Source organism: Myotis myotis, unplaced genomic scaffold (assembly GCF_014108235.1).
Source record: "Myotis myotis isolate mMyoMyo1 unplaced genomic scaffold, mMyoMyo1.p scaffold_m19_p_11, whole genome shotgun sequence".
Lineage (NCBI taxonomy): Eukaryota > Metazoa > Chordata > Mammalia > Chiroptera > Vespertilionidae > Myotis > Myotis myotis.
The window spans coordinates 64,189,888-64,216,667 of record NW_023416315.1 but is presented as its reverse complement, the minus strand read 5'-3'; the positions used below and the strand labels follow the sequence as shown (position 1 = coordinate 64,216,667).

The window sequence follows — 26,780 nt, the reverse complement described above, 5'->3', positions numbered from 1 at the left end:
AATGGTGTGCTTGAGCAGGCCAGCATTAGACCCTCTGCACCGCATCTCCTTTGCATTCTGGCCCTCCTCCCTCATCGCAGGCCTTGCAGTACTGGGGAGCCAAACCAGAGCAAGGCATGAGGGGCACCAAGACTGATGGCGGCAGGGGCAGTGGAAGGAAAGGCAAGGATGGCCGGACAGTACTCAATGCAGGGGGCTCGGCTGTGGGGGGCAGGTAGCCTGCAGGGACAGAGAGAGGGTGAGCTTGGGATTGTTGCTGCCCTTCCCGTCCCCCTCCCTCCCCCCCCCCAAATCACTGATGAGGAGAGGCACAGACGTTGGTTCTTTACCCTGAAGAGAAACACTCAGATCCCAATCCCACCCCCTTTTCCTGCTATGGCTGTCGGTGGTACTATAGACTCAGGGGATACTAGTCTCCCCAACTTTGTGGGCCATGCAAGCAAGGAGAAAAGCTCTATCGAGTTTCCTTTGATCTTGACCAGAGATCCATGCCCTCCTGTGGAGTCAGCTAGCCCTCCCCACACCCTGCAGGAGTGAGGCATGGCCTGTATTCTTACCCCAGCAGGGCTTGAGACAGGCTTGGGGTGAGGTGTCACTCAGGCACCTGTCTGGTGCTGTCCCCCAGCACAGCTGATAGCAGGAGGGACCCAGGGATTCTGGAACAGGCAGGGCCACTGTGGTCACACTGCCAAGGGACTGCTAGAAAAAAGCAAGAGAACACCCTCAGCTGCCAGTGATACCTTCTGTTTAGCAGGACTGGGACCGGGGGCGGGCACACTATGCAACTCCAGAGGGTGCCATTCATACAGTAGACTGTGAAGATGGCACTTTCTGGAAGTGTGGGCTGTGGGGACCCCAGGGGAGTCATGAAATCTGGCTCAGGCCTTCACTGGGAATGGGAGAAGCAGTGAGCCCTCCAGTCTTCCAAGTTCATAAACTCCCCTCTTTCTTGGATACCTGTGCAGAGACGATCCCTGGGGAAGCACTTGGTACAGCCAGTCCCTGAGAAGCACCTACAAAGTGAGGGTGGATCCACTCAGAGGGAGAAACCAGGCTTTAGGGAGGGGGGCGTGGAAGTGAGAGGCAAGAAGGTTCTGGGAAAGGGAGCAACTTCTGGCAGGGTTGAGAGAGGTGGATGCTACAACCCTCAACTGGCAGAGCCTTGGGAGACTAGGGAAGAAGGATTAAATTCCAGGGATGGTAAAATGAAGACACTGCAGCCCTGAAGAGCAGGGACTGTCCAGCATCTAACACAGGGCCTGGTACATGGGAGGGCCAAGTAAATGTCAGGTGGATGGATGGGCAGATGGATGGATGGGTGGATGGATGGAAGAAAGCAAGCAAGGCTGGGTAGGTGAGGAAAGGAAGGACGGCAGGAAGGAAGGAAGGAAGGAAGGAAGGAAGGAAGGAAGGAAGGGAAGGAAGGATAAGTGAGTGGATGGATGGATGGATGGATGGATGGATGGATGGATGGACGGATGGGCAGAGAAATTACCTGGAAGCTGCATTTCCCACTTGAGCTTCTCTTGTCGGCGCCATTTGGCTCGTCGGTTGGAAAACCAGACCTGAGAACGGGCAGAAACAACATAGCTGGCTGTGCTCTCCACTAACTGGCACCTACGGCTCTCACCTGTTCCTGACCTGGCTCAGAGCACAGACCTTTCCTGAAACCTGACATCTTCCCTTCCTGCTCTGGCCTTTGCTCTCTGCCCCTTCTCAACTCAAAGGCTTGACGTGGGGAAGGAGAGGAGAACAAGGAGGGTCTTGTCTCTAATTTCTGCTCCAAACAAATTTGTTTCCACCTTATTGCCCCCTTCTCCACCTCACCCGAACCCAAAGCCTTCCCAGAACACACTGTATCCTTGTGGTTTCTGCACATTATGTGGCAGAGCTCACGCACCCTCACCGTGTCCTCGGGCAAAGAGGTAGAAGCAGCCAGCTTTCCACGGGCCACTGAATCAGGATACTGCCCACGCTGGAACTCTGCAGAGATCGGGGCTCATCGCAAGGGCATGGGGAGAGAAGCAAGGCATGGGTCTCCCCCGCAGGCCCCACTCCCCACCTGCTACAATTCTAAATGACCCTATAGGACCACCACAGCCTCCACCTCTCAACCTTTGCCCACAGGCCTCAGGGACATTGCCTCCATATGTCACACTGAGCAACCTCTGACCCACTGTCCATCCCGGCCCAGCACCTTTCTCCAGCGCCTCAGCTTGGCCTGGGGAGAAGATAGTCCGATTCCGGTGGGGACCCCGAGGAGCCTCAGAGCCACTATGGGGAGTGCGAGGAACTGGAGCCAAAACAGCTGGAAAGGGGGACAATGGCTTGTGGTAGTTTGTGATGGTGATTCCTCTGGTCAGATTGGGTCCCCAGGGCCCTGGGGCTATGGACAGGAGGCAGCATGGCTATAAGCAGAGCTGCACTGGTGGGGCATTCACACTTGGAGGTCACTGCAGAGGCACTTGGTAGGAGGCATACGCAATGCCACAGGAGGGTGCATGCTTAGGGTTTGTGGGGAAACAGCAGCAAGGTTGGTCCAGGTTTGCATAACCCCACAGGTCATGAAAGGTGCTATTAAAAGCTGTGCATGGGGCAGAGGGAGGGTTAGAAGGGCCAGTCCTGCCTCTTCATCAGCAGATCCTGTGAACCTAAGGCTAGGGACCTGGGTTTTGTTCTAGGACCTGCCAAAAACTAGCTGGTGACCTTGGAGAAGTCATTTCCCTTCTCTGAGCCTCAATTTTCTTTTGCCAGGAGGGAATGAGACTATAACGAACTGTAAACTGCTTAGGTTTGGTTCTGATCATCCCTGGGGGCAGCGCAAAGACCCACCTGGTGATCTGAGCTGTGCCCAGGGCAGTCTGTGGTCCTCCTGTAGTGTCCGCAGGACTCGGTTGATAGAGGAGACCTGGAGGTGTCAGGGTGTTGAGTGGCGAGATGGTACACAGCCCCAGGCTTGCATCCTAAGGATATTTCCCCAGTAGCCTTTCTCTCCTTTGTCCCGGCCCACACAGTTCCTAAGGGCACCCTTTTCTCTCCCCCATGGTTTCTTCTCACCTGTCTCACTAATTTTCAGAAGAGAGCCCAGGAGCCCGCCCGCCAGCCTAGGATGGCCTCATTGCAAAATAAGAAGGGATCTTCTCCCCAGATGACCTATTTGCCAGCCCCAGTGTGGGGAGAGGAAGGCACTTACACTGGGAGTCTTGTCCTGGGTGCAAAGCCCTTCAGCACAGAGCTGGCGTTGGATCTCCCAGGCAAAGAGGGCCGGGCACTCACCCTTCAGCTGGGCAATTCGAGCCACCACAGCGGGTGTGGCCAGACGTGGCTTGCTACCACCAATTCCCTTGGGCTCCAAGACACCTGTACGGTAGTAACGCCCTAGGATCTTGCTCACACAGCCGTTAGATACCTGGGTCAGGTGAGAAGCAGGAACAGTTAAGGCATAATGGGCAGGAGGTGATTCTACTTGGGACAGAGGAGGCTACAAGGCAAAGTGAAACCTATGGGACCAGGCCATAGAGTTGAGAGGCCAGCCTCATCTTTGGGAGCCTGAAGTTCCCCATCCCAGCCCCCAAGAGGGTCTTCTAGGACAGCGGTTCTCAACCTGTGGGTTGCGACCCCTTTGGGGGTCGCCTAAGACCATCGGAAAACACATATATAATTACATATTGTTTTGTGATTAATCACTATGCTTTAATTATGTTCAATTTGTAACAATGAAAATACATCCTGCATATCAGATCTTTACATGACGATTCATAACAGTAGCAAAATGACAGTTATGAAGTAGCAACGAAAATAATTTCATGGTTGGGGGTCACCACAACATGAGAAACTGTATTAAAGGGTCGCGGCATTAGGAAGGTTGAGAACCACTGTTCTAGGAAGGCCCAAAGGCCCTCAGCGTCTGTAATAGCTCCAGACTTGCCTTAAGGGGGACCCCTTCTCCTGCGTACTGTCCCCATCCCTGGGTGAAAGCTTTAGCCCACTACCTTAAGGCTCCGTGAGATGTCACAGGGCCGCATCCCACTCACTGCCAGATGCACGATCTGCTGTCGGGTGTCCAGGGGCAGGGGCCGGCCGTTCACAAAGAGGCCCCCCAGCTGATTCACACTGCTGATCCCTGGGCATGAGAAGGAGGCATCCACAAACCACGTCTCCCCTCTCTCCAGCCCACCCTGTGGCATGAAGGGCCCTCCAGCCTGGCTTTCCACCATAGAGACAGTCTTCCCCCCAGGATTGCTCCCCTTCTGCTCCTGGGGTCCCCCAAACATGCCTCTTTCTTGGGAGCTGGCTCATGGGTGAGACTTTGCTCTGTGACCCCCATGATCCAAGGGAAACAGGGTGGAGCAGGGAGGGAGTAAGTGGACAAATCTTCCCCTGCACACTGGCCAAGGGCAGGTGAAACCACGTGGATGGAAGCAGAACCCGTAGATATCCCTTCCCTCCTTACGCCACCCTGTCCTTCCCACTTCTCCCAGGCGTTTTACCGTCCTGTGGCATGCTCCAGGCTGACCTCTTCACAGAGGGCAGGAAAGGGGAAGACTGGGGAGGGGAGTTCCTCCGGGGATCTCCTTCCTTGGTCTTGGGACTGGGCCTGCAATAATCGGGGGTGATTTGGGGTGAAGTCTCTTGCTTAGAATGGTCTTAGGATCTAGTATATTGTGATAAGGGGTCAGGTTTCTAAAATTTGCCAGTAGGTTAGCTAAGCAAATTCAAATTTTCTTTACTTAAACCCCTCTGTGATGAAGTAAAGCATCACAGGGCCAGCAGAGGACTGAGTTTTTCTGGATGTCCTGCTAAGGGTCTGGGAGGGAGGGGGGCTCTCATTTCTCACATGTCCATGTACAGGGAGGTGGAAAGGGATAATGCCTGCAAATTTTCAGGCTTCTCTTTTTCCAAATAGACAACTGTCATCTCTGACCCCTCACTTGCCTTCTCAGCTCTGGGTGATGCACTTGGGCCAGATCCAAACTTAGGATACTCTGCCCAGCCAGAAGAGGGCCTCAGTGACCCAAGATCCCAGCTGCCAAATATCCGAGGCTGGAGACCAGGTTCAAGGCTCTGCCTTCGCTTTTGGGCAGCTCCTGAAGTTAGGTTCCGCCAAACCACCAGCCAGAAAGCTTCCTTCAGGACACTTCAGGGCAGGTCTTGCTCCTGTTTGTTATACTCTCCAGGGAGATCTGGGAAGCATGGGGCTAGCTCTACCCCCAGGATTGAGGTTCTGGTCTCACATGTTGGAAACAGAGATAAATAAGCCCCAAGTCCTGGCTTCTTCTGGAAGACACATCTCTTGGCGGTTTCTAACTTGCTGGAATTGCTGGTTCCTGTTAACCCTGGGGAGTTCTAGATCCCATAGTGAAGCTTCACTCTTCAGAGACCAACTCTGGGATCAGACACTCATTCACTCCACTAACATGTACGGAAGGCATGTAGAAGGGAGGGAGTGAGAAGCAGGAGAGAACAGTTTGCTACCAACATAGGAGCACAAGCAAGGAACACAGGGCGTGGCCCCACGTCTTTCTTGCTTTTATGAGCAAGCAACTGGAGTGGAAGCCACCTCCTTTCATGCCTGGAACCCTGGCAGGGATGGCGGTCACTGCAGAGAATAGCCTTGGCTTAGAACTTTCCTGTAATAACCACGCCATCTTGGGTCAGTTAACTAATCTGCAATTATGTACTGAACAAGGTGTTAATCACGAGCATATTGCTGGTTGTTCAGGATGAAGGGAATCAAAAGAAAAGGGGCCAGGTTTTTGCCCCCCAAGAGATTACAATGCAGCTGAGGGAGGGGACGAGCACGGGTGAAACAATACGCTTGCGGAGGGTATGGAATCGGAGCTACTTTTTTTTTTTTTTAAAAATATATTTTATTGATTTTTTACAGAGAAGAAGGGAGAGGGATAGAGAGTTAGAAACATCGATGAGAGAGAAACATCGATTAGCTGCCTCCTGCACGCCCCCCACTGGGGATGTGCCCGCAACCCAGGTACATGCCCTTGACCGGAATCGAACCTGGGACCCTTGAGTCCACAGGCTGACGCTCTATCCACTGAGCCAAACCGGTTCGGCTGGAGCTACTTTTTAATTTCAGTAACTAAGTTGGCTTTTACTCACTCCTCTCTGGGCAGAGACACATTCCCTCTCAAACCCGTATTTTCAGAAAGTCAGGGAGGAAGGCAAAAGCTTTTCCAAAAATAAAACTGAGGTTCCCACAAGTCAGGAGCCACCCAGGGAGTTAAATTCAAGAAGGTTTGGAAGCCAGTTCCTCACCCAAAGCTGAAATTCCCAGCTCCTTCTCTGCCCCCCATACCTGCTTCATGTCTGTGTAAGTGCTACCAACGCAATGGAGAGAGGAGAGCTAAGCTGGGAGTGTGAAGGGCTCTGCCAGGATTGGGGGGTAGGAGCTCAGAATACCAGCCAAACCCCGAATCCTTGATAGGATTGTGTCCTCCCTAAGTGACCAGAGCTCAGAGGAGCTGTGGGGACTCAGGTTCAATATCCACACCTAAAAGCATCATGCCCAAACTCCCAGAAACTCCATTCCCAGCAGCCACACCACACATCCCAGCATTCACATTAACTGTCTGATGAAAGAACTGGAGCTTACCAGATGGGAAAGCAGGGTCGGGGGTTGAAGGGGCAGGAGGCTGGGTGTGTAAAGACAAAGGAGGAGAGAAGTTGACTTGGCCACACAAAGACATGGAGACAGCATGGGAGGCAGAGCAGACAATGAGCCTGCAGGGAGCTACCTGCGGGTGGCAATGAGGTGGGAGCTTCAGTGGGAGGTTCTCAGTCTCCTGTGCAGGCGCCCGAGACCCCGCAGGCTGCAGGGGTGGTGGTGGTCTGGTCCAGGCGACAGCCTCCACTCTGCTGCTGAGTCAGCCCTGCCAGGGGTCCAGAGGTACAGAGAGCCGGTGCTCAGGAGCAGAGGGCAGCCTTCTGGGAGCAGCCAGTGATGTCACAGGGCCACGAGCAGAGGAGGAGGGAGGTGTGCATGGGGCTGACTGACACCAGCCCTGAGGCAGGGCAAACGACAGCCAGTGACCCATTGTGTCCTTCCGTGGGGAGCCATCACAGCCTACTTTGTGTCCTGCTGCCAGCCTGAAGCAGGTCCAGAGCCACCCTCATGCAGGCCCCCAGTCTCTGAGTGCACCCACTCAGGGGCCAGGACTCCTGAAGGGACTGGGAAATATGGAATATGAGGAATTTCAGACCGTGTCTCCAAGGCTTCGAATGCACAGAAGCCCAAAGTTACTTCCAAAACTACAAAGACACGTCTTCCCAGCTAGAATGCACATACCTGGATGTTTGGGTCAACTCCTGGGTCTTTGTGTGTATTAGTATAAAATACAAATGGGTACAGAGAGTGATGCCTAAACACTGGCCAAGTGGGCTCCTAAACCTTTGAGAGAACGGGGGTGCTTGGAGAAGAGTGTGTGTCACATGGCACCAGTTCTCTCCCCAGAGTGTCCTCGCCAATTCTCCAATTGGCTCCTTGACTGAGGTGACACCATGGGTGAGTTCTTGCCTGGAAATAGGGGGATCCTGGACTTCAGAACACTGGCAGCAGTGGTGGGGCTGGGACTGAGCCTCTGAAGGTAGTTAGGATGTGGGGTGTGTGTGTGTGGGGGGGTGGTATGAGCAGGTGTGCAGCCTGGTTTTCATTCTTCCATTTCCAGGTGTAATCAGGCTCCATTCCACTAGGGATTTGGTGCTTTTAGACTCCAAGTTACGAATGACGCTCCTGTTCCCAAAGAGAACACCACAGGTTGCCTGGATCATTGTTGGGGTGGAGGCACCCAGTAGCTGGTGGTCCCTGTGGAGTGGGAGGCTGGTAGTGAAACAGCTCCCAGTGCATGGGAGCTTTGCTGCCATCACAACAAAGCTTGGGCAGGTCACTTGTGAAGGAACCAACATGGAAAGCCATTTGGGTCCGTGCCACACCTTGGGTTCTGTGAAACCCTCCCAGAAGTCAGGTTGAGAGGAAGCAGGGTGTGAGGCAGTAAGACTCAGACCCTGTGGGGAAAATGGATTTCACTGGTAAATGCTTTGGTTTGGGAGGGGGGGATTGGATGTTGTAAATTCAGCTTGATCCTAAGGCTGGGATCAAAGCAAGGCCAACCACCAACAAAACAGAAAGACAACCAACAGAGTGGGAGAAGATATTTGCAAACAACAGCTCTGACGAGGGGTTCCTATAATATCCAAAATATATGAAGAACTCATACAACTCAAAGCAAGGCCAAAGGTATCACAGAAGTGGATTTTCTGCCTTACCCCTATAGGGACTCCCCTCCTCTTCCAGCCTCCTCCAGCCTCCTCAGGCTGGTCCAGAGCCCTGGGGCACGGAGACTGCACCAGTGGTTTCAGCACCATGGGCAGACAGCACATGCCTCCTGCCTGTGGAGCCCCTTCAGTCCCAGGGTGGCTGGGACTGCTGGTCGCTCCACTCAGCCATTCTGGGTGAGAGGGGACCCTAAGGAAGCACATGGCAGCCTGCTCTGAGCCTTCCTTTCCTGCCTCATCTCTCTCCCCTCCATCTGCCCCTGCCTCCGGGGGTACAAGGCTCCCTGTCCTGACCTGCTATTCCCACAGACAGCTGCATGAGGGTGGAGAGAGGGGTGTCAGGGGGAGAAGGGACAAGCCCTGGCAGATGGTGGTGGCAGCGATTTCCCCCACAAACTACCCTCTCCCCCCGCCTTTACAATGCACTCTTGGGTCTGAACAAACAGAGGCTTTCCACCCAGAGGTGATGGAGGGGAGGGGAAAGAGAGGAAGGGCCCTGGCAGGGCGGCCTAGCCAGCCCAAATGCTCAGCCACTCAGCCCTCTACCCAGTGCGCCAGACTGTTTGAGGAGCAAATATCTGCTTTCACTGTCTGATCCTCTCAACCGCCCCCACCAGGTTTGGGGCTAATTGTCCCTCATTAGCTGGGCCCAGGCCCCAGGCTGCCGCCAGCCCCCGCCATCTGCTCACAATTATACATTAACTCAGAGGCCTTGCCAAGCGCCAGCCAGGCTGTGCGCCCCTCTCTGGGGCAGCCATGGCCATTCCAGCCTGTCCTTCACCCTGAGGTAGAGCCCTGACTGCTGGCTTCTTCTGCCCTTGGGAGCCTCTAGTATAAAGCCCCTTGGCTGTGGGAAAAGAAGTGCCCTCAGGAGAGGCGGCTGGAGTTCCCCAGCCCTCCTCCTGGGGCCAGAAGACAAGGCAAGCCAATGCGTAAAGCTGGAGAGAGCAGGGCGCAGCCGGCGCGGGGACCCTGCCGGCTTTGTCTGACACCTCACCTCGGACTTTGGATACTCACTAGGGGAGGTGACACAAGTCTCAGGCTATTTCTACCCCTTCCTCTGGTGCCTCTTAGCAGGCTGTGTGCCCCAGCTCCCAGCCTCCCTCTCTCCAGAGAGCTCTCATCTCACGCCCGTGCTCTGCTTTCCAGAGCGCACCACGCCCGTCTCCAAAACCAGTCTCCGGCAGCACGTGCCTCCCAGTTTAAAGTCATATTCGTTTCCTTGCTACAAAAACATGGGGAGTCTCCAGTGCCCCTGGGTATTTCTAAACTTGGCGCTGAAGTTGCAACCCCCACCCCCATTGCTTTATGCAGACAGCCCACTCTCCCAGCCCGGCCCCTGTCTAACACCAGCAAATCGCTGCGCTTTTCGGCTCAGCTTCTATAACGCTGGCTGCCAGCTCCCTCTGAACGTGCCAGGGAAGGAGTAAAGAGCAAGTCCTTCCATCTGTGGCTTTGAACTGGGAGCTCAGGAAAAGCTCCCCATTCCCCCTCTCTTTCCCCATGAGCCCCTCACCTCTGAGCTCAACCCTGCCCCGTGTTTCCCTTTGCTGGTGGGGTGGTGAGGCTGCACTCCCATGGACAACCCCCAGCAGAGCTGCGAAAGGCAGCGGTCAGAGCCAGAGGGCCCAAGGAGACCTGGAGAAGAAACCCATGGTGATGGGGAGGGCAGGGTGGGCAGAGCCCAGCCCACAGCCGCCAGGACCGGCACTGCGCACTGCGTGCCTCGGAGCACAGCGGACCAGGGCGGTCAGACGCGGCTCCGTAAGCCACCTGTGGCGAGGGCCTCCTTGGGTCTGCGTGCGCACCAGCCCTGCCAGTGTGAGGACGGCGATGCGTCCTAGCTGGCGTTTTCAGACCCAACCAGTAAGGGAAGCCTGAAGTTCAATCTTTCTCCTGGGGACTGCCAGCTCTGCGCTCCCCAAGGCTTTCCCGACGCCTACCTCCCTTTGCATGGGGTGGAGGGTCTGAGGAACGGACAGCAGTCCATGTTGAAAACATACTTTATTTTGATAACCTTTATTTTCCCTGGCCGTCTTAGATGTACAGAGAAATTTCAAAGACAGTGGAGAGTTCTCATCCGCCCTCCACCCAGGTTCCCCTATTATTAACATATGACAGTAGAATTGTACATCTGTTGTAGTTAATAAACCAATATTGGTATTGCTATTAACTAAAGTGCACACCTTTTCAGATTTCCTCCGCTTTGCCCTAACGTCCTCCTGCCCTCTTTCTGTCCCAGGATGCCATTCAGGGCACCAGGTGGCATGTAGTCATCATGTCTTCTTAAGCTCCTCTTGGCTGTGACACTTTCTCAGACTCTCCTTGTTGATAACTTGGACAATTTTGAGGAGTCAGGTATTTTGTAGACAATTGGGATTGTCTCATGATTAGACTGGGCTTCTGGGTTTGGGGGAAGAAGACCAAATAAAGGGTACAGGTGAGGTGCATGAAGTGTGCACGCTGGCAGCATGGCTTATCTCTGTTGGTGTTGAGCCTGATCATCTCTAAAGTGGTGCTTATTGGGTTGCTCCACTGAAGCTACTGCCCCCCTCCCCCCCTTCCCCCTTCCGCTTCCCATACAATAGAGTCCTTATTAGGCACAACTACACTTAAGGGGTGGGAGCCATGTTTCACCTGCTCAAGGGCAGAGTAGCTACAGAATCACCTGGGTTTCTTCTGCCCAGGGGATTTCTCCCTTCTCTTTTATTTATGTATTCAATAATTTATTATATCAATATGGATTTATGGATACCTGTTTTATCATTTGGATTATAATCCAATATATTACTTTATTTCTTTTTATGCTCAAATTGACCCAGCTTTGGCGATTGGGAGCTCTTTCAGTTGTCTCCTGTGTCCCTGTGGCATACCCCGATTATTGTGTGCTTTGGTTTTTTATGTGTGTGAACTTCCTTACTTTCTGGTTCTACATGTTTCAGGCTTACCCTGTATATTTCCTGCCTGAGTCATAGAATTAGCCATTTTCCATTTTCCAAAAGGAGCCCTGGGACCGTTTGTTGGAGAACGGTACAAGAACCAAAAATCTGGGCAAGACCGGCCGGTGTGCTTCGTGGTTGAGCATCGGCCCATGCACCAAGACGTCACTGTTTGGTTCCTGGTAAGGGCACATGCCTGGATTGTGGGCCTGATCCTCAGTAGGGCACATGCAGGAGGCAGCCAATCAATGTTTCTCTCTCCCCCTTCTTCCTCTCTCTCTAAAAAATCAATAAAAACATATTTTAAAAATTGGGGCTAGGTGTACTTGCCACTGGGGTGTCAGAGGTTCTATGTTCTCACAGCTGACAGAGCAAAGAAATATATGTGTTCTAACCCATGTATATAGACAACTCTATAAATAGTTCTATATGTAATCCTTTTTATCTATGTTAATCATTTTAACTAGAGTTCATTCTGATGTCTTTAGTTCTAATCCATTACTACATGGATCATTCTAGTTTTTCCCCTTGCTTATCTGTAAATTTTGTACAATACTTATGAACAATTTATTTTAGCTTTAGTCTTACAGACTCCACTCATTTCCAAAGTTACTTAAATCAGCACCTTTTCTCCCATGCCCTTCACTGAGGTTTGTTTCATACATTTGTAATACAGTTAGATTGTTTTGTCACATTCTGCATTTTATCTTAGGATCCCCTGACCTCTACATAATTTTTAAAAATTTGCATACATTAAGATTCACTCTTAATAATGTTATGTCTCCACAAGTACAGTATTATACATAAGAGTTTCACCACTCGCCCTGGCCAGTTTGGCTCAGTGGATGGAGCGTCGGCCTGCAGAATCAAGGGTCCCGGGTTCAATTCCGGTCAAGGGCATGTGCCTTGGTTGCGGGCACATCCCCAGTGGGGAGTGTGCAGGAGGCAGCTGATCAATGTTTCTCTCTCATTGATGTTTCTAACTCTATCCCTCTCCTTTCCTCTCTGTAGAAAATCAATAAAATATATTTTTTAAAAAAAAGAGTTTCACCACTCTAAGAAATCCCCAGTGCTTCACCTATTCAACCTTTCTCCTTCCCCCATGCCCCAGCACTGATCTTTTTACTACCACTATAGTCTTGCCTTTTCCAGAATGTCATATAATAAAATCAAACAGTGTGTAACCTTTTCAGACTGGCTTCCTTCGCTTAGTAATAAACAGTTAATGTTCCTCCACATATTGTCATGGCTTGATAGCTCATTTCTTTTTGGTGCTGAATAATATTCCATTGTCCAGATGTTCCGCAGTTTACCTATTCACCTACTGAAGAATACCTTGGTGGCTTCCACGTTTTGGCAGTTATGACTAAAGCTGCTATAAACATCCGTGTACCTGTTTTTGTTTTTTTGTGTGTGGATATACGTTTTCAACTCCTTTGGGTAAATAACAAAAAGCATGATTGCTGGATCATATAGTTCGAGAATATTTTTTAAAAATATATTTTTATTGATTTTGCATTCCCTCAATGTATGAGAGTTCTTGTTGCTCCACCTCCTTGCCAGCATTTGGTGTTGTCAGTGTTTTAGGTCTTAGAAATTCTAATAGGAGTGTAGTTTTAATTTGCATTTCCCCGATGACATAAGATGTGGGGCATTGTATCATATGCTTATTTGCCATTTGTGTATCTTCTTTGGTGAGGTGTCTATTAAGGGTTTTGATCCATTTTAAAATGAGGTTGTTTGCTTTCTTATTGTTGAGTTTTAAGAGTTCTTTGTATATATGTGACTTGTCTAGTTCTCTTGATGTTGTCTTTTAAAGAGCAGATGTTTTTAACTATAATGAAGTCCAGTTTATTAACTATTTCTTTCATGAATCATACCTTAGTCATTGTATCTAAAAAAAATCACCATACCCATAGATTTTATTTTTTAATATATTTTTATTGATTTTACCAAGTTCAGAGATATTCAGAACAGACAGGTGGTTGCCAGAGACGGGGGTGGAGGGTGAAGGGTGGGTGAAATGGGTGAAAGAAAATACATATATACCTGAGGAGGAAAGGAGAGGGAGAGGAAAGGAGAGGGAGAGAGAGATGGAAACATGAATGATGAGAGAGAATCACTGATCTGCTGCATCCCTGACATGTGCCCTGACCGGGAATTGAACCTGACCTGGTTCATAAGTTGATGCTCAACTGCTGAGCCACACTGGCTGGGCTAGACTTTATTTTTTTAGAGCAGTTTTAGGTTCATGAAAGGAAAGTGTACAGATTTCCCATATAGCCCCTACCTCACACGTGCATAACTTCCCTCATTTTCTATCTCCTTTATGCAACTGATGTAGACTTTGTAGATGTCCTTTATCAAAGTGAGGAAGCGCCTCTCTAGTCCTAGTTTGCTGAGAGGTGGCCTTTTTTATTACTTTTTATCATGACTGGGGATTGAATTTTGTTCAATGCTTTCCCTACACCAATTGATATGATGTTTTTCTTCTTAAGCTTGTTGATGTGGTGGATTACATTGATTGGTTTTTAAATAATGAGCCAATTTTGCTTACCTAGAACAGAATCACTTGGTCATGGTGTATAATTCCTTTAATACATTGTTAGATTGAATTTGCTAATGTTTTATTGAGGATTTTTTTCATCTATGAGACATATTGATTCAGTTTTCCTCTTTTGTAATGTCTTTATCTCTTTTGGTTTTAGGGTAATGCTGGTCTCATAAAAGGAGTTAAGACGTGTTCCCTCAGATAGCCAGCTTTAAGAGTGAGGGCAAGGTTTACCATGCAGCTGTAACTGAGGCTGAAAGACACATGAAGCTCATCTTCTGTAATAGTATCCAGGATAGTATGACTCAGTGATTAACAGTGGGACCTTCAGAGCCATCAAACCCCAGTTCTAATCCCAGCCTTGCCATGCCATCTGCATGATCTTGGGCCATTGAACTATTAATTTAATAAATCATTATTGAATGCATACTTTCTATGTGCCAGGCAATGAGATAGCAGCAGTGAGTAGAAAAGACAAGCCCAGCCCTCTTAGAGCTTACTTTTCTTTAAAGGCTAACATTTTAAAACTTTCTGTGCTTCAATTTTCCCAATGAATAAAATGGGACTATAATAGCACATCCCTCCCTGATAGGATTATTGTATTAGATAAGTTAATATAGGTAAAGAGCATTCTATGTAAGTATAATATTATTGTTGTTGTTACTATTATTACTACTATCATGTGCCGATAGGTAACATGACTATTTATTGCATGAGTTCAATAGTTCTGTTGTAGGATATTTCCAGCCCCACCCTTGCTGCCCTAACTCCGCATTCGTGTCTTTCCTGTTTCTCTGCTCCTTCAGTTGACCCTCTTGGTCTCCAGGCTCACGAAGCCTCTTACATGACATTCCTTCTCTGACCTAGGGTTACCTTACTTGAGAGATAGTTGACTGGCTATCTTTGTGCTGCCTTAAAGATATACCAAAATTTTGCAATTTTTAAAGGGGAGGGGTGAGGAGTAATAAATCACTGATGAACCAAGGTCTTTGCTTGTATGCTTTCTAAAGGTTGTGTGGTCTTGGCCTGGCCTAGGTTAGAGCGAGAGGGGGCTGTATTAATTTAACTTAGCCATAACTGAAAACAAGTCTGTAGCAGGTCTCACATAGGAGGGCTCAGTGCTCCAACTTCGGTAACTTTCCACTGCTCCACAAGATGCAAAGGCAAGGGGTGGAAAACGCCCTCACTAAGGGTAAGGATCTGACTTACCTCCGTCCCAGGAATCCAGAGCCATTTATCTTCACTGCACTCACAAGAGCCCCCAAAGCAGCACCTGCTCAGCCCAGCAGAAGTCACCACACTACCCAGACGGCAAGCTATGGAAAGATAGGTCATTATAGTCCTCGCCGGTTTTGTTCAGTGGATAGAGCATCGGCCTGTGGACTGAAGGGTCCTGGGTTCGATTCCAGTCAAGGGCACATGCCCAGGTTGCTAGCTCAATCCCCAGTAAACGGCATGCAGGAGGCAGCCCATCAATGATTCTCTCTCATCACTGATGTTTCTATCTCTCCCTCTCCCTTCCTCTCTGAAATCAATAAAAATCGAAAAGTATTTTTTAAAAAAACCACTCTTCCTCTCTCAAGACTCCACTGCCTGAAATCAATGATTTTAGCCTACTCTGGACTGCTCTACATTTCTCTTTTGTTTCTGGAAGGCAACACAACACTAAAGTTTAGGGCAGTGATGGCGAACCTTTTGACCTCGGCGTGTCAGCATTTTGAAAAACCCTAACTTAACTCTGGTGCCGTGTCACATATAGAAATTTTTTGATATTTGCAACCAGAGTAAAACAAAGGCTTATATTTCTGATATTTATTTTATATATTTAAATGCCATTTAACAAAGAAAAATCAACCTGAAAAATGAGTTCGCGTGTCAGAGGTTCGCCATCACTGGTTTAGGGGACTTCTCTACGTATTTACCCTGCTTCTCTTCTCCCACCCCCAGCGTTGACCATTCACTGCAGCCCTGTCTCCACTCACTATACCGGTTTCTCTTCAGTCTCCTGATACTTTGAATTCTTTTCCTTAGTTTTCTTCACGTGTCTTGTAATTTAATGTACAATTTAATTGTTTCAACCCAGCGATGTTTGGAAAGAAAGCTGGTTCAAGTTACTTGACCTCAGCCACCTGGAGCTTGACAGGGCAAGGCGGCCCGCGGAGCCTGCGCGCGGGCTCCCCCTGCAGTCTGCTCAGTGCTCTGCGCGGCCCTAACATTTAAACGTCCCTTCCTGGCATCTCCCCTGGGAGCCTGAGCAGAGTGAGGGGCAGGGGAGCCAGCGCCCGGTTCACGGGAGCAAAGGGGACGCAGGCTTGGGACAGACAAGGCAGCTGCGAGTGCGCGGAGGGCGCCGAGGCACCAGTTCCCCTTCCGACGGGTAAGGTGGTGAAGAGAAGTGTCCTGTGAACTCAGATGTAGGGTCAAACGCAGGCTGTTAGTGCATTTAAACCGGAACCCTGTCCTCGTCACAAACACAGGATGGGAGTGGACACGTTTGTGCGTGTTTGTTTGGTTTTCATAATGAGAAAGGAGGGGACACCTGAGGAGGGAGAACAGCGTGCGTGTGGGTCACCTCTTCTATAGAGGCTGGGTCCCAGATGATTTACTTGGATTAGACTGATTGAAGAAAAAGAGTCTTACTCTTCTAAGGCCTTAGGATTTTTTTTATTTTATTTTATCACTTGTTTTACAACTAAGAACTTCTAAGCCTTGAGACCAGGAGACTATTCCAACATTCGATCCTCCCTCACTCTCCTACCTCACTTTGGAGTAGACTAGCATGTAAATGGCTATGATCCCAAAGTATGGGATTATACTTTGGGATTCTCTTATAGAGGCCCACGTAGGTTCAAAGGGTGGGAACATAGATTCCACCTCTTTTCCTTTTTTCAAGTTATAAGAGAAAGTTATTTCAAAAGTTACAGAGGTAGTAGAAGTGAGCCAGCTACAACAAGTTACGGAGGCAGAAGGGCACTTGGAGCGTAGGAGAGAGGAAGGTAAGGGTAATGTGCCTGGGGGGAATCAGAGGGGGCAGGGAAAGGCGCTGGCGTGCTCCTGAGAGGCAGAGCACCCATAGATTCCACCTCTTAATGGAGGAATTTTGAGGTTACTTTGCAAAAAGAACACGTGTGTTGAGAGATATTTCTGTGGCCATCTTTGCTCCTTGTTGTCCATTTTGTTCCTTGTTGTAGGGACAGAGCTGAAAGCAGAGGGAAACAGCTCAAAGGCCCTGTGTTGGGAAAGAGCTTTTCTTTGGAAAAAAAAAAGGATGTAAATATCACATCACTGGATGACTGTTTGGCCTGTTTCAGTTGCAGCATAAAGCAGCATCCTATTCTCTGAAGCACTCTTAAGAGAGCAAACTATGCTAACTGCTCTCCACTGAACAACAGGTTGTGGTGTAATTTTAGACTGACCTTTTCATAAGATCATTTCTTATTGGAATTTATGCCACTCACAAATACATGAAACACAGACTTGGAGTGAAGAGGAAAAAGAGGTATTTTCTGACGTTAAAATGTCTCTGTGGTGTTAATATGATGTAGCAGAAATAAGGTGTTCTTCCGCTTGAAATAGCTCTTCTTGCCCAGCCAGTGTGGCTCAGTGGTTGAGCATGGACCTCTGAACTAGGAGGTCAGGGTTCTATTCCGGGTCAGGGCACAAGCCCTGGTTGGAGGCTCGATCCCCAGTAGGTGGCCATGCAGGAGGCAGCCAAACATAATTCTCTCTCATCATTGATGTTTCTATCTCTCCCTCTCCCTTACTCTCTGAAATCAATAAAAAACATTAAAAGAAAGGAAGGAAGGAAGAAAGAAAGAAAGAGCTCTTCTTTGGATGAATTAAGCTGGAGGAGATCCAGAAAAAAATGTATGGACCATCCTGAAGTCCACTGTGAGAGAACCGGGTGCCCCTTCAAACTGCCACCTAAACCCTGGCCTCTTAACTCCACCCCTGCCCTTTCACTCCCAGCAAATGACCTGTCTGTCTGGGCTCTGGTCATTTAACGCTGGTGCCTCCATCCCCACACAGTGCAGCTCCCCACTCCTCACCTTGCCTGTACATTCCCCATCATCACTGCTCACCCACATCCTGACTTCTTGTTTTGTTTCCTCTTTACTGCTCTGGCCCCTCAGCTCTGATAATGACACTGGCTGTCCTGGCTGGACCTTGCAGAATCCCAGCCTTAGTTTGACCTTAACTCCCAGCTATTCCAGGACCCTGTCTACCTCGGAAAGTGCCTTATCTTCAATTGTGGGGTCACTGCTTCCTTAGAGACTCACCCTGTCTTCTGTCTCCTGAGTCCTGCTATGAAGTGTAGAAGATTGAGAAGGTCCAATGTGACCATTTCAATGTCTTTCTTCTCTTCCTCAGAATGTTTCTGCATCATTACATGATCCTCCTTCCTTAGCTCTTGATTTTAAAGGAAGGCTGTTCTATTAGAATTTCTGTAATGGATGGGAGAGCAGCCACCAACCTAGGTCTTTGGATGATTACTTGAGAAGAGTCACATCCCAGGTTGTTATGTGAGAGAGAAACTCTGTATTATTTAAGACACTAAATAATTGTTATTTCTGCAGCAGACCTACCCTATCTAATACAAGGGGCAAGCTAATGTTAAATATGTGTGGTTTCCAGGATTCAAGAAGAGGTGAAGACACAGAGAGTTGTTGGTAGAAGTTAAATAAATTCATTTTTCAATGAACTATCCTATGTCTGGATCTATCAATGATAATGATTCCCACTATAATTCCCAACTTCTACCCTAGACACCAACAATATTCTCAGTTTCAATTTTCAGAAAACTCAAATGATATGTGATGGGTATAGGGGAAGAAAGAGAAGGTAAATAAGTCATCTCATTCGAACAGACTGAATACTTACAATCTAATTCCAAATATACTCCTTCAATGCTTAGTCTGTACAAGGCAATATCAGGCATATAGAGAGCACAAAAATTAATGAGACTCATAGGAGCTTGTTACCAAAAACCTCACAGACAGTTCAACTGTTATAGAAATAACTATGATACAGGGACAGTGTATTGCATACCATTGGAAAGGTATAAGCCAAGGGGCCTGGGGACACAGGGGTATCATTTCTGATCACAGGTATATCAGAAGGTTGTACAGGAAAAGCTGTATCTGCACTGAATTCAAGATCATTCTAAGTAGAGGGAATTGGAAGAGCAAAAACTCAGGGACAGGGAACTCTGGGTGTATTTAGGTGAATTTTCTCGTGTGGCTAGAGCTGCTGGGACCACAATGAGTAGCACAGGGCAATATAAGTCCAGATTCAGTCCTCCAGTTGACAGGGTCCTTTCCACAGGTAGGAGAAGGTGGAGACATGGAGGAAGCCTGTGTTAACTCCATTCCATGGAGGCAGGGCCTTTAGGAGAAGAGATTGTAATGGGGGCCCTAGACCAGAGGCAGCAGAGATAAAACATAGACTCACTGCTTTTTTGTTTGTTTGTTTGTTTGTTTGTTTGTTTTAGTCTGGAGAGAATGAGGGCACAGGATTCTTCATTGAGAGAAGGAATGAGACTTTGAAATAGGCCAAAGTTCTAGGAAGGGCAGAATGAGATCAGAAGCAAAGAAGAGGCCCAGTGCTCAGGACTTCTAAGAAGGTTTTTGTTTTTCTGATAAGAATGGGCAGAAATTTCCTGTACTGGTCTTTTGCCTCTTCTTCTTCCTTCTTCTTCTTAAGATGTCTAGAACTGCCCTAACCGGTTTGGCTCAGTGGATAGAGCATCGGCCTGCGGACTGGGAGGTCGGGGGCATGTGCCTTGGTTGCGGGCACATCCCCAGTAGAAGGTGTGCAGGGGGCAGCTGATCGATGTTTCTCTCCTATCGATGTTTCTGACTCTCTGTCTCTCTCCCTTCCTCTCTGTAAAAAAATCAATAAAATATATTAAAAAAAAAAAAAGATGTCTAGAACTGAAGCAACTATTTTGCAACTACAAGGGAAAAACCAAGAAAATTGCAGAGATGTCTGCTCTGCGGTGGTTGAGCCTTTAAACAAATACCTCCAACCTCTTGGTCTGTGAAAGAAAAATATGCTCATCTCACGGGAATCTAGATTGCTATCACTTGCTGATACATTCCTAATTGAGTTTGCTAGCCACTGACTTCAGGATTCTGGGGATAGAGAAAAAGGAAGCCTCAGGTTCCTACCTAGCTTGATCATCTGTTTGCAAAGAGGAGATAGAGATTCAGAACAACATGCTACCTTGTAATAAAGGTGGTACCTCTGGCTGGAGACTTCCTTATGGCTTTTTTTTAGAGACTTGAGTATGACAGGCAGGGTCCACGGTGACAAAACTTGACAGTGGTTAAAGCCAATAGCTGTAGCAGGAGCAAATCAATATATAATTATCTAAGGCTACTAAGAAGCCAGAGCCATTGATTAATGGCATTTAGGAGAATGAAATGAAGGTTGGTCTTGCTATTACATGACAACAGCATAGGGTACAAAGCTGATCCATTAACTAAAAGTTTTTTAACCACTACTCAAGTCACATTGTTGTATAAATAAATCCTTACATTGACTTACTATACAAATATAGCAAATTGGGAAGAGCTCATTATCTTTCATATATATATATATATATATATATATATATATATATATTATTGATTTTTTACAGAGAGGAAGGGAGAGAGATAGTTAGAAACATCGATGAGAGAGAAACATCGATCAGCTGCCTCCTGCACATCTCCTACTGGGGATGTGCCCACAACCAAGGTACATGCCCTTGACTGGAATCGAACCTGGGACCCTTCAGTCCGCAGGCCGATGCTCTATCCACTGAGCCAAACCGGTTTCGGCTCATTATCTTTCTTAAGGTTAATATGAATTTTGTTCTGCTGTGAAGAACAAAATTGAGAAATAATGTCTAAGTCACAGGCACAGGATAAATTGTTGGTGTTTTTTTAAACAGAATTTGAGTTCCACTTCTAATGTTATACAATTTTTTGTTGTTTCTTAAGATTTAAAAAAATAATGCCTTATGCTAGCTATCGTGCCTTTTAAACAAGTTTGGACTACATAAAGCATATAGAAATAACTTAATTTAAAAATCTACATAGAAGATTATGGTATCAGATATGATAGCAAGATTCAAGTTTAATCACCTAGACCAGTGCTATGTAATACATTAGTCACTAGCCTCTTGTGGTTATTTCAACCTAATTTAAATTAATTAAAATTGAACTATTAATTTAAACAGTCAGTTCCCCGGTTGTACTAAACCACGTGTCTGGTGGCTACTGTGTTTGACAGAGCATATAGAACATTTCCATCACTGAAGACAGTGCTTTTGGACAGGGCGGATCAAGACAGCTTTGTGAGCCTTCTCTTCTATAAACATTCAGTGAAACTCTGTGTCAGTCAGGTTGGGCTGCCATAGCAAGAGACCACAGATTAGGTGGTCTAGAAAACAGAAACTTATGGAGGCTACAAGTCCAAGATCAAGGTGCCAGGGTTGGTTTTCAGTGAGGTCTCTAAAGGCTTGCAGACACCACCTTTTTGCTGTTTTCTCACATAGCCTTTCCTCTGTGCACCTGCAAAAGGGAGGGGGGTAGAGGTGAAGTGTAGAGAGGTAGATAGATATTTGGTCCCTCCTCCTCTTCTTATAAGAACACCAATCCTATCAGATTATGGCCCCGCATTTATGACCTCATTTAACCTTAATTCCCTCCATAACGGCCCTGTCTCCAAAAATAGGGGTGTGGTTTTCAACATACGAATTTTGGGGAGTACAAGAAAGGAGGAGAGGGAAGGAAAGTACATCAGAGCCAGATATAGAAGGCCTCATGTTCTATGCTAAGGAACTGAAACTTTATCCTAACACAGAAGGGAAGCCACTACAATATTAAGGAGGGAGTCTATGTGATTGAGATTTGCATTTCAGAAAGAACGCCAGGTTAACAATATGGAGGATGGGTTGAAGTCAGAGATAGGCCCGTGAGAATGGAGACAGAAGTCACTCTAGTGTTGTTTTCTCCTGTTTCCCCAAAGGAAACTTACTGGAGAGTTGAGAATTCTTTCTTTGCCAAGCCTCTGGATTCTACTAATGCAGGTCTAGGATGGGGTGGGAGGGGCAAGTTTGGCCACCTTAGAAGCAGTTTAGACTATGGTCAGAAAGTTCTGGGTTCAAATGTTGACTCCACCCATGATTAGCTGTTGACTTACAGTTGGTTGCTTACCTTTTCTTAGCATTAACGTCCTCTTCTGTAGAGGACATTACATCTACTATGAGGATCATAGGCTCTCTTCTCCCTGTAAAGAATTGTTCTAAGGATTAAATTATTAGTGCAAGTAAAAGCATTTGGCTCAGTCTGTTTAGTGTATATGTTTTGTGCTCAGTATACTTTGACCATTATTACTGCCAGGGGTATATTTCCTACACTTACTCTCTGCCGGGAGCCGGTCCATCCTTGCTGTTTCAAGGGACCTGGCATATATGGCATACTGTTCTTAATATGTTTGCTCACCTTCTTGGCACTATGTGTTTTAACCAAGGTCACCTCTCTGAGAAAGGTTGTTTTCGCAGGTAGGGATTTTCCCCTGAAGTTAGGGAGGGAATAAAACCCCTTAACTAAGTGCCAGGCGAGTAGTTAATCACTTTAACTACGAACAATCACGCTTAAGCTACATAATCTTTACTCCCTGGAATGGAGATAAGAAACGCCCTAACCTTTGGAATAGAGATTGATAGGGCTGGAATCAACTGGTATAGATACAGATGTAACAAGACAACAGGACACAGAACCTAGACACAGAACCTACACAGAACCTAGAGACAGAAGAACTTCTCTGGAGAGAACATGGCAAAAGATCCTGGACAGAAACTGGAGACAGAACCTAGCGAGAGAACATGGCTGAAGAACCTAGAGACAGAACCTGGCTACAGAAATTGGCTGGAGAATCTAGACAGAACACGGCAGGAGAACCTGGACAGAAACTGGCAACAGAACCTGGATGGAGAACCTAGTGAGAGAACATGGCAAGAGAACCTAGACAGAACTTTGCTGGAGATCCTGACCAGAACTTCACTGGAGATCCTGACCAGAACTTGGCTGGAGATCCTGGCTAGGCTGCTGATCAACTGAACGCTGTCTCCGTGTCATTCCTTCTTCGCCGACTCCGTCTACACCTTTGGGAACCCCTGGACCTCAAAGGAGTACAGGAAATAGGGTATTTGTTTAAATGAATCTTGTGCATTTCTCAGTTGCGTGTGCTTGTGTTCTCCATCACACAGGACTATCACCTTTAAAGATTTTAAAGTATCTCTTTCTCTCTCTTAAGCAGCTTCATTTATTTGAGTAAATAGCTTGTAAATAAATCATTGGTAAATATTACCAAATTAAATACATTTTGAAAAGTTTGCCAGTATACATAAAATTCACATAGTTCCTTTAAAAAAAAATATGTTCAGAGCACCCTTGATATGAAATGCCTGACCCCTGTCCTGGGACATGGCCATCTAGAGACATCTTATAGTAAGTAGATGGCGTTTCCATTGAGAGAAGCAAAAAATGCCATCCCCACCATGCTTCCAAACTAGCAAATGTTCCTGTATCAGCTTTCTTGAGAGAAGGTGAGGCTTTCTCACCTCCACACCTGCTCAACACTCAGTTCACCCCCTCTGGTCTGATGCTGCCCAGGCACAGAATCTACTTCCAAGGATGATCATAGTCTCTTTCCTCCTGTAAAAGCACAGTGATCATGAACTTTAGTCACTTGAACTGGTGTCAAATCCTTACTCTACCACTTACTAGCTCTATGACCTTCAACAAACATTCTATACGAGTCTCTAACTCCTTATAAGTAAAATGAATATAATATTTTTATCTCATGCATTTATTCACAAATATTTACTGAGCAGCTGTCTGTGGCAGGCATTGTGCTGAGAATTCAACAGTCAATAAATCAGACAATCTGATAACATTTTAGTGGGCAGAGACAATTATATTAGTCTGATAAGTGTTCTGATAGACCAAAAATAGGAGGAAAGATAACTTATCCTGTCCTGAGGGAAGGCAATCTCCTCAATGCCTTCTCAGGGAGGCATTCTGACTTCTCAGTGAGGAGTTGAAGGATGAGGAAGTAGTAGTCACATGAAGTGAGTGGGGATGGGGAGGCAGCAGAAGTTATACTCAGAGACTGATTTTTGTCTTTACTAGCAATTTATTTAGCACATGTTTACTCTGGGAATTGTAATAATTTTATAAGCTAGTAGCATATATGTTTTCTTCAATAAGCCATATAATGAAATAACCTACCCCAAACGAATGACAGATCAATCATACTGTTTTTCCATGCAAGGGGAGGTGAAGGAATAAAGTAAAAATTTAAGAGGTGTATTCTTTTATACAACGAGAGAGAGCATCCAACTCAGAGCTGATTTTCGGCTGCCAGAGCAAAAGTGAAAATTCCCTGTCGCTAGAGCACATCGCTAGGAAACAAAGCACCAGCGTTGGTAGGCAGGCCGGTCTTTTTCAAGGGGCCTCTGAGTGGTTTATCACCACGCATTGCTGACATCCTGGCATGACTTCCTGTACTTCATTCTTACATCAAAACAACTTTACTTCTAAAAACAACTCTTTTTTTGTCATGATCATAAACAACTTCATATTTGAAATAATATGAAACTGCCCTAGCTGGATTGGCTCAGTGGGTAGAGTGTTGGCCTGAGGACTGAAGGGTCCCGGGTTCGATTCCAGTCCAAGGGCACATGCCCAGGTTGCAGGCTCGATCCCCAGTGGGGAACGTGCAGGAGGCAGCCGATCAATGATTTTCTCTCAGCATTGATGTTTCTCTCTCTCCTTCTCCCTTCCTCTCTGAAATGAAAAAAATAAAAATAATATGAAATTATAACTGGACAATGAATGGGTTGGTGCTGCCCATCACTACTTGAGCCAATTAAGCAGAGACATGGTTAAATCATATCTGAGTATTTACTCCAATAGTGCCAGCAGTACGGGAGAGCAGCAGGGCATCCACAAAAATCTGCTCTGCCCCCCACCTTAAGCCAGCTGTTTATATTGGGTGTAAGGACAGAGATAACATGGGAAAGTAGGCAAAAGTTATGCCAAATGGGCAGTTTACTGGTCTGGAGGTTTGCAAAGGCCTGTGGGTATGCAAAAGGATCGGGGATCTTCAAAGGGCTAGCGATTCTGGTTTCTGCAACCAGGCAGCTCCAAATGAGGAGCATGGGCTGCATTTCCAGGTGAGCTCCCAGGTCCCATGTGCTTTCTTTAATCAGAACAAAACCATCACGGTTAACAGAGCATGGTTAATATTTCTTACAATTATAGCTGGTTCCCAATAATTTACTTCTGCCCCTATCAAAACCAATACACAGCGCCTTGAAAGACCTCATTCACTTGGCCTGTGCAGTATGAGAGGTAGAGCTGTGAGAAAAGAGCTGGTTGAGAAATCACAGGCGAGATTTGGGGAGTAGAGAGGCACATTCAGATCTGCATTTTAGAAATATCACTTTGGTTGACGTAGGAATGGATGGGGTGTACGTAAGGAACACTGGTGGTAGGGAGCTCCCTTACAGGCCTGCTGCAACAGTCTGGGTGAAAATATGCTCGGTTGAAGCAACAGGAGATATTTAATAATCATAACAAATTTAACACATAGATCCAGGCATTGTTCTGTGTTTAGCATATACTGATTCATTTAATCCTTAATACCACCCTTGGAGGTAGGTCCTATTATTATCTTTATTTTACAGAGGAGAAATCCAGGGGATAGAGGTACTACATGACCTGCTCATGGTTATGCAGTGATTGTATGTGAAGCCAGGCAGTCTGGTTGCAGGGCCTGGGTACTTGACTGTGCTGCTGTATATCTCACAGATTTCAGAGGTTTACTAAGAAATGAGGAATGAGGGGTAAGGGGAGAGTTACTGATGATCTCCAGATTTCTGGCTTGCAACTGGATGGCTTCGGGTGTCATTATTTGGGCTCAGACACATACTAGAGCAGATTGGGGAGGAAAGATATTAAGTTCCTTGTGAGACACGTTCAACTTGAATTTCCAAGGTGACAGCCATAGGCAGATATCTAGAGTGTCACTGGATATACGTGTTTAGAACTCAAGAGAGAGATTTGAACAGGCTCTATATATTTGTGAATCCTTAGCATGCAGCCATGGGAATGGATGTCTTGAAAGAACGTTTCAAATTAGAAAAGAAGATGCTTTGAGAAGAGCCCAGAGGAACATCAATATTAAGGGGCAGGCAACAGAAGAGTCATTCACAATGGAGATGAGGAGCTGCTAGAGATATGGGAGGAATACATGGAGTGTGGGAAGGAAAAAGACTCTTCAAAGAGCAAATAGTGTTAAATGCTATGGAAAGCGCAGCAAAGTGAAGTGTGAAAAATGTCCATTGAATGGAGTCACAAGGTGGTCATTAGTGACGTTGGAGAGAACAGGTTCAGTAAATTGATAAGAATAGAGTTCAGTGGGCGGAGGATTGAATGCAAGATTAAGGATGTGGGAGCAGAAAAACAAAGAATTTCACCAAGAGGGTTTGTGAAGGGAGGAGAGCTATCTGAAGAATGCAGAGTAAAGATTTATTTTTGCTATGCAAGAAATTTGAGGTTTAAATGCTAATGAGAAGAATCTAGGATAAACTGAGAGGCTATAAAAACAGAAGAGGGAATTATCTCTTAAGAGAGTCCTGAGTAGCCCAGGCTGTGTGGTTCAGTGGTTGAACTTCAATCTATGAACCAGGAAATTATGGTCAGGGCACACACCTGGGTTGCGAGCTTGATCCCCAGTGTGGAGTGCAGAAGGCAGCAGGTCAATGATTCTCTCTCATCATTGATATTTCTCTCTCTCTCCCTCTCACTTCCTCTCTGGGGAGGGGGGGGGAGGGGGGGCAGGGTGGGTGGGAAGAGTCCTTCAGTAGATGGAGATGGAGGGGGTGGATCCAGAACACAGAGTTTAGGTAAACAGTATCAGTTTTTTCTTTGTAACAAGGGAGG

General features: G+C 47.1%; 1 protein-coding gene across 1 annotated transcript; it reads right to left on the bottom strand.

The window, feature by feature from the left end:
* Positions 1-25: 25 nt before the first annotated feature.
* Positions 26-4,217, bottom strand: PAX4 (paired box 4). Its single transcript, XM_036327066.1, has 9 exons — positions 3,993-4,217; positions 3,194-3,409; positions 2,833-2,908; positions 2,198-2,308; positions 1,901-1,983; positions 1,496-1,565; positions 958-1,013; positions 558-699; positions 26-219 (listed from the first exon to the last, which is right to left on the bottom strand). The coding sequence occupies exons 1-9, from the start codon at positions 4,215-4,217 to the stop codon at positions 26-28; spliced, it is 1,173 nt and encodes a 390-aa protein (XP_036182959.1).
* Between the last annotated feature and the right edge of the window lie 22,563 nt (positions 4,218-26,780).